Below are 13,735 nucleotides of genomic sequence, written 5' to 3' on the forward strand. Positions count from 1 at the left end.
AATTATATATCTTCTATTATATTTTAGGAAAGAACTGTTTTGATCATTATATTAGCTGGCAACATTTTAAACAATTGTTTTTACATGCTTGTCTGTTCCAGTAACAGTGAACTGTCAATCTTATATCAACATTTATATCCTAAAGCAACAATTTTATTCTATTTACAGACTTCTGCACTGTTTCTCCTGGCTGAAATATGACATTCTGCTCACATTGTTCTCTCTATTAGTATATCAATGTCCACTGGAAATCTGATCCTCTTCATATGCTAATCTGCAAGTTTAATGAGATGTGCCACCATAGCAACATTTCACCTAAATGAATGCAGGGACACTTTCTATTGTTCGACTATTATACATGTTTCTCTGCCGTATTAAACCCAACCTGATGTCACTGTGTTTTCTTAGTTTCATTATCCGTGGATGATATGTGATTTGCATGCTTTTCTTTTTTGTAGGAAGTCATTGCTGATTCAATATAGAGCACTATGTTGATTGATCGGCTCATGGATCCTCTCTGAGACTGTGCGAGAGAGAGAGAGAGAGAGAAAGAGAGAGAGAGAAAGAGAGAAGGGAGCAAAGAATAAAGCAGGAGACAGTCGTACAAGACAAGTTTAGAGGAAACACCTGGAACGAGAGATTTGGGAGGTGACACTGTCACATAAGAGAGGACAAACCTCACCCTTCTTTCATCCGAGTCTTCCTGTTGTGGAGGATGAGTGCTGTTTTTGCTAAACTGGACCCCAGGAGAATTGAGTGGGAGTCGTCCTGGTATGGACTCCACTCACGAATCCTGCGCACTAAACCTGTGGACTCCATGCAGGAGGGCCCAGATGACTTGCATGGCACCAGACTTGCCCGTGTGCTCACTACAGTGGATCTGGTGTCACTCGGGGTGGGCAGCTGCGTGGGCACTGGCATGTATGTGGTTGCTGGGCTTGTTGCTAAGGAAATGGCAGGACCTGGAGTGATCTTGTCCTTCATCATTGCAGCTTTGGCGTCCATTCTGTCAGGTGAGACTTTATGGCTAGCAATTTATGCAGTTTAGAGTGTCAAAAAATCACTGCTGGTGCTCTAATATAAATAGGCCTCTCATCTTTCCAGTCACCTTTACAATTGAATATATTTTATGTTTTTTCATATGTGCCCTGATGGCTGTGAGATGACCCCACCTCTGTCTGTAATGACAGGCAGCTGTGTTGAGGTTTTCATTGCTTTATTTAGATCAAATTCTTTACATGTAAGTCTAAAGTTCATGAACTCACAGCTTTATGGGGTCTCTCAGCTGGCCTTTAGCAGTTGTGATTTGACAAAGTATTTTATTTAAAAAAATTGATCATTAAAAGTTAACCAGACCCATGAAGACCCAGTTCTAGACCAGATCCTAACCCCAAGACTGAGACTTGTCAGTGCAAAAAACAGGTCCATCTGAATCAAATCTTGTCCAAAAGTCATGTCCAAAAAAAAATCAAAATTCAAAAATCGTTACTTCTTTAAGTCTATTGCTCTATAATGTACTTGTCAAACAGCTAATTTCAGATTTTCACACAGGGGTCTGCTATGCCGAATTTGGAGTGAGAGTGCCTAAAACAACAGGCTCTGCCTACACGTACAGTTATGTCACAGTGGGAGAATTTGTGGCCTTTTTCATTGGCTGGAATCTCATTTTGGAGTATCTGATTGGTACAGCAGCAGGGGCCAGTGCACTGAGCAGCATGTTTGACTCTTTAGCCAATCACACCATCAGCCGCTACATGATCAACCATCTTGGAACGTTGAATGGCCTGGGTGAGTGTCTTTCATAGTAATGTGATGTTGAACAATTTGCCTGTGTGGTTGATGTTCATCATACAGCTCATTTGTTTCTCCATGCATCTCATATCAGGTAAAGGAGAGGAATCTTATCCAGACCTGCTAGCTTTACTGATCGCTATGGTGGTGACGGTGATTGTGGGTTTAGGGGTGAAAAAACTCTGTGAGCTTCAATAATGTGCTGAATGTTATTAACTTGATCGTGTGGGTCTTCATGGTGATTGCCGGACTGTTTTTCCTTTCTGGAGCCAACTGGGAGGATGGGAGGTTTCTGCCCTATGGCTGGTCAGGGGTAAGAATCTCAACTGTAGGGGAGAAAATGCATTACTCTATTTGTCTTTATTGAATGTGATGTTTGGCAAAATTACCTACTATAGAGATCAACAAATATTGTGCACTCTGTAGGTCATGCAAGGAGCTGCAACCTGTTTCTACGCCTTCATTGGCTTTGATATTATCGCCACCACAGGAGAAGAGGCCAAGAGTCCGGACACTTCCATTCCATATGCCATAACAGCCTCTCTCATCACCTGCCTCACGGCATACGTCTCTGTGAGTACAGTGACTCCTCTCATACACCAGTACTAAACTGTGAATTTAGGATGTTAATTCATTATGTTTAACACAGTCATAAATTTTTAACAAGTTTACCAAATATGATATTGTTACTGTTCTATGATATTTGTACTGTATCTAGATAGATAGATAGATATTTGCTATATGGAATATTTAAAGGACAGACACTGCATGCGAGTATTCCAGCTTACATTGCACATTCACACAATTCAATGAATCATTCAAGCACTTCAGAGCTGGACTGTAATTTATTTAAGTCTTCTCACTCCAGAGGCCCAGTCCTTATCCCTAGAGCTCATCCTTTTTCAAATATTAATCTGAAAGTGATTTTCTTTTACCCTCCCGAGACAGATTCAACGAGTCACATGTGTTTTCTTACTGTACAATGGAATTGGATGAATCATCCTACAGCATCCATCCACAGCCACACCTATAAATGAAATCTGGAATGAGAATGTTTTCTAGAGGACATTTCATGTATTGTTTTGACAAACTGCCAAATAATAACCATTTTTCCTGTTTATATGTCTTAGGTGAGTGTGATTCTGACATTGTTAGTGCCATTTAACCTGATTGATGGAGATGCCCCGCTCATGGAAATGTTTGCCGATCATGGCTTCCTGGCAGGGAAGTATATTGTAGCCATGGGTGCTGTTGCAGGACTCACTGTCAGCCTGCTGGGATCTCTGTTCCCAATGCCCAGAGTCATCTACGCCATGGCGGGAGATGGTCTGCTCTTCAGGTACATGAGTCCCTTTCAAGGGAAGTCAGTTCACTCGGCAGCCATATTTGCAATGCCTCCGTGCAGTTACTTCAGGCATGCAAGGCCTATCCCATCCAACTCCTACCCTGACAGCAACATAGTGTCGGCCCAGATCCGGCCCACATTTGGTCCGCGTGTAATCCACATGTACCAGATGTGGGCCGGATCTGAGCCGACACTATGTTGTTGTGTACACTTTTCCACCAAGGCAGTTTGAGTGCTGGTTCAGAGCCAGAGCCTAGTTTCAAATCAGTTCTTTGTCTTTCGACACCCAAAGAACCAGCTCTGAACCAGAAAAAAGTGGTTTGTAAGTAGCACCAAAACATTACTAGTCTAAAAGTAAGAACCGCTTGCGTCAGGGGCTGGGGGCGGGGTTAACACGAACAACAAAACGAACAGAAACTTGGAATCGCCATTTACCTCATAGCTCGTTGGCTTGGTTAATGGCTTATAATGCTTTAAAAAAGACTTATGGGAAAGAGAATGGAAAATATTATTCTGGAACGAACACCTCACTAATGCACTCTATTGGCAATTGCCTGTTTTATTTAGAAGGTGGGACTTCTATTACTAGAGCCGCCATATTGCATGTTACAGTTTCTCCCACTTGCACCATCTTGGGTAATATAAAGTCTTTAATATGTGTGCAGTCCTTTCTTTTCTTCTTGTTATGCTCATATGCTTATTTTTACTGGAATTTCATCCCAAGTTTGCTTGTGTGTATGCCAGGTTCCTGTCCTTTGTGAGTCCCCACACAGAGACCCCCATGGTGGCCTGTGCTGTATCTGGGTCTCTGGCTGCTCTGTTGGCTCTCCTGGTGAGTCTGAGAGACCTGATTGAGATGATGTCCATCGGCACGCTGCTGGCCTACACGCTGGTGTCAGTGTGTGTGCTGCTTCTGCGATATCAGCCCGATAGAGATGGCTTCACCAGTTTCCTCACAGAGGAGGAAGAGGAAGAACGGAAGAGGAAAGAGGAAATGATGGCAGCTAGTGAGAAGTACATGAACTCACCTTGTGGAGAAGGGTATGCCGACAACCCCTGTGGGGCCAAGAACCTTCCCTCCAAAGGAGACGATGAAACGCTGATCGAAAAGTCAGATTCTGGGGGGTACCAGTCGGACAGTTCTGGCTTCGGCGTTGGAGAGAATGGCATCGAGGCGGACGACTCCGATAGTCTCTTGAAACGCGTATTGGGGTCTCAGTATTACACTATACGGATGCGATTGGGCCTGCCGAACGTGGGCGATAAGCCCACTCCTGCAACAGGACGTACTGTTACTTCCTGCGTCCTCCTTTTCTTCATCTTGACCTTCTTTCTATGGACGCTCGTCATCTATGGCTTCGAACGAGTTTCAGGAGGAGCCCGCTGGGCAATATTGCCTTTTATAATGACTATAATTATCCTCATGGTTACTTTGGTTGTTATTATTCTTCGGCAACCTGAGAACCCTAAAAAGCTGCCTTACATGGCGCCCTGTGTGCCCTTTGTGCCCATAGCTGCCATGCTGGTGAACATTTACCTCATGCTCAAACTATCCAGCATCACCTGGGTGCGCTTTGTGGTGTGGTGCTCACTAGGTAGGCCAGGTCTTCTCTTCATATACTCCATATATTCCCAATCATCTGTAAAGGCCAATTCAAACCAAGAACGATGACTATAAAGATAACTATAACGATAACTATATTAGCATCCACACCAATATATGATACTGTTTATAATAACCACATACTGAAGATATCTCATCTGCTGCTTTAAATGCTCAAGCTCTTTAAAGTCGAATGGATTCCAATTGACTGTTAATGTTTTTATTATTCATCATCTGGAAGAAAAGTGATTCCAACGATATCGCTCCTCTGTGCCATTATCGTTACCGCCAGGGCTTGACATTAACTGTTTTGCTCACCAGCCACTGTGGCTAGTGGTTTTCCAAAGTTACTAGCCACTCAGCATTTTTACTGGCCACAATTTTTACATTGATACCATGGGGAAAAACTGGAATATAGATGTTTTTAATATTATCTCACAATTTGGCAGCAGGCATATTAGGTTCTCTAAAAGGTGACGAAAATTCCGAACCTTTACAGAACATTCGGGACGTTCCAAAAACGTCCTCTTCTGGTAATGAAAGTGCTGCAGTTCAAGGTTCCTTATATGACTTTAGGGGGACGTTCGATTTTGGTTATTTTATGGTCACATAAGAACGTTACAAAGAGGGCATTTGGGACATTAACAGAATGTTCCCACACGGTTCCCTGTTGGTCATTGAGTAACGTTTCAGATATGACTTTAGGGGGACGTTCTATTTTGGTTATTTTATGGTTGTGTGAGAACGTTACAAAGAGGACATTTGGAAGTTAACAGAACGTCCTATAAAAATAGTTGCCTAAACATTCCCAGAACGTCCTGAATGTTCCCTGAAGGTCCAGCAAATAATGTCCCCCAACCCTTAAAAGAACTCCACATCGTGACCGTCTCTGAACATTCTGGGAAAATAATAAAGAAAATAATAAAGTTTGAAGTCACCGTTATGGAGGTGAGTGTTTGCTTTAGATGAGCTCTTGGTTCTTGATATTTTAATGTTAGATTTTCTCTGGCAGCTTCATCTGTGTTTCCAAAACCTGCTTGTTACAGCAAAAATTGTAAGAAAAATTTTTATCAGATGAGTTTGTTTGTTTAATGATGGTGATTCAATCATCATGGAGTGTCCAGAATCACTGATTCTCTCCGGAGTCTGAGTGTGTTAACTTGTTTTTTCTTTTATTGTGAGTTTTTCTTTTTTTTAAAGTTCATTATACAGAGTTTTGAGCAGAGTCTTCAGACTCACGCAGACATCATGAATCAGCATATGAACCTCAACAATGGTGACAAAAAACCAGAACATTTTTAGTAGCTTGTTTTGTGATGCTCAGAATTTATCTGAAAATTTTGTCACCATTGTTGAGGTTCATACACTGAATCTTGATGTCTGTGTGTGTTTACATGATGCTGTCTGAATAATTTCTGCATGATGACAAAAGTCTTCAAAATATAAACACCAGTGGGGATGTTCTGAAAATGTAAAATTCTTAGCGGGGTTGTTACACATGCTTTTTATGTTCACTTAACTGACTGTGTTTACGTGAATATTTGCCAAGACTAGCATTTTGATGTTATTTTGTGTGTATTTGACTGTTTAAAAGCAGTAAACGTGCAATCCCACGTCAAAATTCAAGCCCTATAACACCAACAATATTCATCGGAGCAAATGAAACTAGTGAGTGAGGGAAGGCGGAGTTGTGTGTCAACTCGCTGTCAGAGAGATGAGAGAGCGAGAAAGCGCAGCTGGTATCGTGTATCTATTCTGCGGAAAATGAGTATTGGAAGCGTTTCAGAAATTTCAGTATCGATATGTATCGAAAAATCGATATTTTTGACAACACTACACTGTACGTAGTTTATTATTTCAGATGCTAGTTTAAAAATTCAGCTCGGCTAGTAGGTGTGACTGCCTTACACGCCACTTCTAAAATCCACCCGCATTTGGCGGGTTGGCGGGTGTTAATGTCAAGCCCTGGTCTTCGCTATTCTCATATAATCAGAATAATAGTTAAAATTTATCATTCTAGTTCTTGTCCTTGTTGTAAACAGGCCTTACCTTATCCTATCTCTTGGCCCTACAGGTGTGCTGATCTATTTTAGCTATGGGATGTGGAACAGCTCCCTGGAACTCAGCGCTAGAGAGGAAGCGGCTCATGCCAGCTCTTACCAGAGGTATGACACAGAGGTCGATGACAGCTTCAATGTTGATGAAGAGCTCCCTCCTCATGAGGATGAAGAGGAGGGACAGTACCAGGGCTGGGCGGCTGAGGAACGTGGCTATCATTACCAGCAGCATGATGAACAGAGACCATCCAACAGTAACAATTACAGAAGCAAAGGCAGGACCAATAAAGGCTTTGAGGAGCTGGTCAATGAAGAGTATTCACCGGAGTGAGCAATATAGACTAAACTGTTGTTGCAATAGAGGTTGGATTTGGGTGACCATGATTTTTCCAAACAGAATATGTTCCTGGATCAAAATGTAAATAAGTATAACATGACAAAATAAATGTAAAAAATATTTTTGTCCAAAAAGACAAAACTAATGCTAAACAAGTGATGCTGGTGTAAAACAACTCATGAAACTGGTTGGGTAGTTAAACGGTTAGGGTTAGTACCCTGATATTGTAATCCAGGAACACATTCTACTTGACAAAATCAGTCACTGATGGATTTTCTAGGATTGATAGTGTTGTTAATCATGTCTCACTAGTTTTTGAGTGTATTTCTTTGTGAAAAATATTTGTTTTTAAACAGGTTGTTAAATGCATTTGCACCTTGTGATAGATAAGTGACTTATCTAGAGGGATGTTTAGACCAGTTTTTTGAGGCTTCATAAGTGCCTTTAAATAACCCCTTCTTAATGTTATACTTCTAAAATTAAATATAATGTCTTTTCCGATGTGAGCTGCCGTTTCAGTGTTGGATTTAAATTCGTACAGTACTCTTTTACTTTGAGATATTACTTGCTCTCCATATAAAAAATCTCTTTAAAGCAAAAACCAATGCAAGTTGTTACTACATGAGCAGAAACCCTCCTAAAGATGCATTGAGTGGACTTTTCACCTTACATCATCTTCACAGCTGTGTTTGATCTAAAATCTCAAGCACTCCCTTGAATTTCAAGGGGAAATATTATGATTGGCTCCCTGTGAAAGCTTAATAGTTCTCAAAATATTTTGCGACATCGATATCAAATTCTTTCTATGTTGGTTTGTAGAAATGTCTTGCTCTTGTGGTTTCACCCTTGTTTAGGTTTGCACAGGGATATTTACATTTCTTCCCTACAGCTATGTGTGTAAAATCATTCTGATTCAGAACACATGTATATACACAGAGATCAAGAGTTAAATGATTGAGGAGAATATACAAATATATTTAAAATGAAATATTAAAAAATATATTTTACAAGCACAAATGATGTCTTTTTTGTGTCATCATCTGCCAATAATGATTTGCATTTTAAAAAGAATATTTTGTGGGTTCATGTTTTCATTCAGACACATTAAATCAGGAGACGGCATGATGATTTTGAACAAATCACTCAACAAACTCAGCATGCATAACATAGTGGAAATATTACGTCCTCAAACTCCCAAAGAACGCATAAAATAATACATTATCACAATAAATCAATCACCGACGATATGAGGTCTGAAAAATGACTCCTGTTTCCTGTTGCATATATTTTTTCTCAAACTTCAAATGGTGATTTCCTAGGAGGTTGTGTGCAGGATGCTGAGATGCTCTCCAGGAAAACAGTGCAGATGACATCTGGTCATTTTACCACACAGGTTTCCTGTCCATCTGTCTATCTGGGTGTACATGCTTTCCTAAATGTCTGCATGAACTTACAGTATAAGCTTATAAACTTATGAAGTAAAGAACATGTTAAAATAATGTCACAAATACAATATAGGAGCAAAATGAATACTGTGTGAATAGTTTGAATCACAACCATCTATGAAAAAACATGCCTAGGGAAGAAAGAACTGTTTCCCTTTGGATTAATTTCATGTCTGTTCAAACAAAGCCTATAATGTTCAAACGTCTGCGAGCACAAGTTTCCACTGAATTCTCTGCTTCCTCCAAATCACATGTTTGCAGTCAAACCATGGCAGTGGAAAACAAATTCTTCACATATTTCATTGGTGTGTGTGAGCTTGCATATGTGTGTGTGTGTGTGTCCAAATCTTGAGGTAAGCTCGTCTTATCCAGTGTGTCTCACACATGTGCGCTCTTGGCATGGCTGTTAATAGGAGGGCCGGAGTTGGTTACTCCACTGTGTTTTGAGTAGTAGTAGCGGTTTTCAGGATTCTGAGTTGGGCTGTCACCCCTTGAGCAACAAATCATCATCGAGCTGCCAAAAAAACAGAGGGCTGAACCGACCCAGCCAGCATACAGGGAGAATCCAAATGACATCAGGCCGTCCTCATGTAGCACTCCAATGGGGAACCATACCGTTGACACTATCCCGCACAGAGCTGAAACGAAAGGAAAGACACTATAATGATCTTCATAATGACAGCACCGTAATCATGGAGAGACTGACTTACAAGCATAAGATTAGGAGTTTTATTTTTTGTTTGCAGAATTGCAAACCAGCCCAAAACACCTGTAAAAATGGACCAGACAGTTGACCATGACTGGCTCTTCCCACTCTAACAGGATGTAGGAAATCTGGATGTTTTATAGTTACTTCAGTCAAGGACATTTTCAGCCCTGTATGTTGAAAGCATGATTTCAGGGAGGATGTGAGCAACCACAGGACAACATCTAGAATTTTGCTTAGAACTGCTAAATTTTCAAGAGTTTAATGAATGACTGCATTTTAGATTCTGGAGTAATACACCAGTGGGTTCTTTACAGGAAATTGGATCATTTGAATGTGTCATGATGACTATACTAGGAATGGTACACAATTGTAATCGGTTAAATGTGTTTTGGTAAAAGCTACATTTACAATGATGGGGTTGAATAAGTGTAGTAATTTACACAAGTTAAGTTTAAGTTTTTTTTTTTTCTTCAGGAAAGCCACAGAAGAACAATTTTGAAAAAAAAACCCCCAAAACCCAACAACCTTTCAGTGAAAGTGCATTTTAATTATTTGAAGCACGTTTTTTTTTTTTTTTTTCCTATAAAGAACCTTTGGATGTTAAAGGGTTAGTTCACACAAAAATGAAATTTCTGTCATTAATTACTCATCCTCATGTCGTACCAAACCCATAAGACCTTTGTTCATCTTCGGAACATAAATTAAGATATTTTTTGATGAAATCCATGAGATTTTTTATATCCCATAGAAAGCAATGAAATTACCACATTCAAGGTCCAGAAAAGCAGTAAAGACATGGTTAAAATAATCCATGTGACTACAGTGGTTCAATCTTAATGTTATGAAGCGAAGAGAATGCTTTTTGTGTGCAAAACAAAAATAATGACTTTATTCAACAATTTTTCCTCTTCCCTGTTAGTCTGTTGCGTAGTTGCCGCAGAAGTTTTGTTTTGGTGCACAAAAAGTAATCTCGTCCCTATATAACGTTAAGGTTGAACCACTGTAGTCACGTCGACTATTTTAACCATATCTTTACTATTTCTCAAGACTTTGAATATGGTAATTTTGTTGCTTTCTATGGAGAATAAAAAACCTCTTGGATTTCATCAAAAATATCTTAATTTGTGTTCCGAAGATGAACGAAGGTCTTGCGGGTTTGGGATGACGTGAGGGTGAGTAATTAATGACAGAAATTTAATTTAATTTTCACCCTTTAAAGGTTCTTTATGAAAGCATACAACATTTATTTTGTAAAAGTGTAGGCTTAGTGTCACTGATGGGAAATAGTTTAAAATGTTGAATCCACATATTTAAAAAATAAAGTTCACTTCCAAATGAAAGTACACTATTTATGTATGCCCCATTAATTGGAAATCCTAATTAATTGGTATTTGCATTAGAGTTTATTAGCAAAGTAGTGATATCATGAATGAATCATTCTTGTGAGTGACTTTTTTTTTTTTTTTTTTAAATGAATCAATTGATTTACTTCATTTTTTCACAATTGGACCGATCCAGTTCTCAAGTTCACTCACTGACTCAACGATTCCAATAGAGGTGGGATATATAATAACTTTTGGTCTATTCGTCAAAGAAAGTTATCCAATAATTCCAGAAGACTTGGCATACAGCGCACAAACCGTGTGAACTACTTTTAAGATAATTTTATATTTCATATTTTATGCTGGTTTTGTTTCCTTTCCAATCTTGAGTCCCTCAGTCCACATTCATACAAGAGCAACCAGCACATTATTGTTTTGAGTGACCTATCCCTTTAAGAAATAGCCATTGAAATTCCAATAGTTGTTTAAACAGGCAGGCAGACAGACAGAGACTCACATATGAACAGTATAAGTAGTCCTCCCAGGACTGCTCGTCTGTGTTTGGTGTCTTCGGTCTCTTGGCTCAGTTTGACGCAGGGCATCGCCAACAGCACGAGCGCCAGAGCGGGCAGTCCGAGCAGAGAGGCGGAGACCATCAGAGCGCGAGACGTCTGGATGTAAGCTTGAATCAAAATATCATAATATCAAAATATCATTCACGAACTTTTACATTGTTTTAAAAATTCATGCGACATAACTAAAAATACTATAAATACCAGAAATAATATTCTGGGAAAACAGTAAAAAATTTTTTGAAAAACAACTAAACTAAACGTTGAATTGTTTTTAATTCATGAGTGATGTTGCATACAAAATAATGATTAAAAAAAAAAAAAAAAATGTTGAACTCGTTCTCACCTGGTATATCGAGGATTTGGTTGAGTGAGATGCAGTGATAGAGAGCAGTAGAGATGACGCACTCTGTCCACAAGCCCTTGGTCTCCAGCTCATCCATCTTCCTGCAGGTGTGCATGTTGTACTTACAGGTCACCACCCAATCGTTTGTTGAGGTCGCTATTATAATACCAGTCCAGCCGATGCAGCTCATTAAAAAACCACAAAGCAGACGACAGCTATGAGACATTCTGACTGAATGTAAAATGTGTTCGCAAAGAAAGTGTTTACTAAAATATACTCTTCAAATCAAAAACATACAAACACATAAATAGTTATTTAAAGATCACGGAGCCTATATAAAACGCATTCTGGAGAAGATTAGCAAACTAACAGTTTGAGTATGGACTGTAAAACAATCCATTTGGTAAATTTACTTTTTATAGTGGACGTGCCCAACAGAGCTTTCAGCCAATCAGAAGAAAGCCTTGGTAGATACGTCACAATGGCCTTCCCTTAAAACCTGGAGAATAACATCCTTTGATTTATTACAGCATTAATATGTCTCTTCTGCTCATATCCCCCCCCCCCCCCCCCCCCCCCCCAGTATTATAGTTATTCGGCATATTCCCAAATTAAATAATCGTGATAATATTTTACAAAATACAACAGAACTTTGTGCCAATCAAAACTAAAAGACGCTTTCTGATGAAGTATGAAATTAGCATTTTGGTTGTGGATGCCATCTAGCGGGTTAAATGGTATTACAAATTTTTGACATCAGGAACATATCTGGGCGCTTTATATGGCATACCAAGCTCAATGAAACTGCCCTTACTAAATCAGAGAAAACATACAGCTTGAATATTTGATCTACAATATCATGTACATACATCATATACATACTAGTTTGGGGTCAGTAAGATGTTTTAAATTTAATATATATATGATACATTTTTTTTTCCCAGGATTCTTTGATAAATATAAAAAAAGGTAAAAAGAACAAAATTTATTTCAAATAGTTTTTTTTGTAACAATATAGAAGTCTTTACTGTCATTTGTAATCAATTTAATGTGCCTTTGCTGAATAAAAGTATTAATTTATTAAAAAAATAATAAATCTTACTGGCCCCAAACTTTTGAATGGTAGTGAACATATCAAGGTAACCCACAAAGTTGGTTAAGCCACATTGCCACCTAAAAAAGCACAAAAAGAGGGGGAAAAAAATTAAATAAAAAAAAAGTACAATAAATGACCAATTCAAGGTTTCATAACAAAATGTAGTTGGTTTAATTAAATAATCAAAAGTGGCACAAGAAAGGTAATGTAACAATGAGAAACAACACTTGATGACACAATCTAGTACATAGTTTGCCTCAGCAAAATGCCTACAGTAGTTTCATAAGGTCTCATAAAAAAGGCACCTTTTCACTGCCTTGATTGAAAACGATTGCCTTTGGGTACCTTCTTCTTGTCTTAATCTTTGACAGTTTGTCTGATTTACACAGTACCACTGCGGATATTTCACAAAATGTCATTTATGTCAGTATCTCAAACGTCCTTTAAAAATGTTTATAAACTTGAAATGATTCGCATTTGTACTTTCTAGAGCCTTAGAAGACAAATATATTAAATATTACAAATCCTTCACAAAACATTTTTTTTTTTTAAATTTATACACACAGAACACTGCATTGTTATACATGTATACATGGTATGGAATACGATAGGAAAATATATACAATGGGACATGCACACAATAACAGCACTTCCGTCCTTGTCGAACCTCTCCGCGCTGACACAGGAAGTGATCTCCTTTGTTCTCAGTCAAAAATATAAAATCATTGACCCTGATCATGATTACCCATACAAAAAAAGGAGATGCTAGAAGTTCCCTCCTACTGTGATTAAATATACATCCTGTAAAACGCTCACAGACTGAGACCATTATATTGCTACCATGCTTTCAGACAGAGGCTAAGTTTACAAGAACTGTAAGGTTTTGCTAGTTTAGTTCAAGCAAATACATGTAAGCTTTCTCATAACAATGAAATTATCGCATAAATCTCTGAAGATTAAAGTGCACAAAATGGCTCTATTCTATTGGCAAGTGCTCTTATGGTCCACAAGGATATACCTAGCTTCTTTTGTGTCTCTGTTTCATTCTCTTTATCTTCCTCCTTCTTTCAGGGAGTTGATGCGGGCGCATATTTTGAGAGCAGGGCCGAGTT

The 13,735-nt window shown here is 38.8% G+C and overlaps 3 protein-coding genes across 7 annotated transcripts in view; 1 reads left to right on the forward strand and 2 right to left on the reverse strand.

Moving 5' to 3' along the window:
• The first annotated feature begins 541 nt into the window (after positions 1-541).
• Positions 542-8,150, forward strand: slc7a14b (solute carrier family 7 member 14b). Its single transcript, XM_051881963.1, is given in 8 exon segments — positions 542-1,013; positions 1,552-1,788; positions 1,886-1,965; positions 1,967-2,104; positions 2,218-2,364; positions 2,922-3,130; positions 3,881-4,731; positions 6,814-8,150. Coding segments are annotated over 8 exon segments (2,274 nt in total). The 5' UTR covers positions 542-715; the 3' UTR covers positions 7,128-8,150.
• cldn11b (claudin 11b) lies at positions 8,088-12,039 on the reverse strand. The gene is made up of 3 exons (XM_051881964.1): positions 11,528-12,039; positions 11,127-11,291; positions 8,088-9,216 (listed from the first exon to the last, which is right to left on the reverse strand). The coding sequence occupies exons 1-3, from the start codon at positions 11,751-11,753 to the stop codon at positions 8,957-8,959; spliced, it is 651 nt and encodes a 216-aa protein (XP_051737924.1). The 5' UTR covers positions 11,754-12,039; the 3' UTR covers positions 8,088-8,956.
• A 731-nt stretch (positions 12,040-12,770) lies between these two features.
• The window catches only part of si:ch211-230g15.5 (polyhomeotic-like protein 3), an 18,786-nt gene continuing 17,821 nt past the window's right edge, over positions 12,771-13,735 (reverse strand). For all 5 annotated transcript variants that reach the window (XM_051881966.1, XM_051881969.1, XM_051881967.1 and 2 more), the window contains one exon: positions 12,771-13,735. This exon is cut by the window's right edge and continues 99 nt beyond it. In XM_051881966.1, the coding sequence (XP_051737926.1) occupies positions 13,674-13,735 (62 nt within the window). In that variant the 3' untranslated portion in view covers positions 12,771-13,673.

Source organism: Ctenopharyngodon idella, chromosome 23 (genome assembly GCF_019924925.1).
Source record: "Ctenopharyngodon idella isolate HZGC_01 chromosome 23, HZGC01, whole genome shotgun sequence".
NCBI classification, from domain to species: Eukaryota; Metazoa; Chordata; class Actinopteri; order Cypriniformes; family Xenocyprididae; genus Ctenopharyngodon; species Ctenopharyngodon idella.

Bases quoted from the DNA above. Each gene is read 5' to 3' on its own strand.
- cldn11b (XM_051881964.1), bottom strand. From the start codon at position 11,753: ATGTCTCATAGCTGTCGTCTGCTTTGTGGTTTTTTAATGAGCTGCATC. The intron at 11,292-11,527 runs GTGAGAACGAGT...TTTTGATTCAAG, and splicing joins CCAAATCCTCGATATACCAG to CTTACATCCAGACGTCTCGC. The intron at 9,217-11,126 runs GTGAGTCTCTGT...CTTTCGTTTCAG, and splicing joins ACTACTTATACTGTTCATAT to CTCTGTGCGGGATAGTGTCA.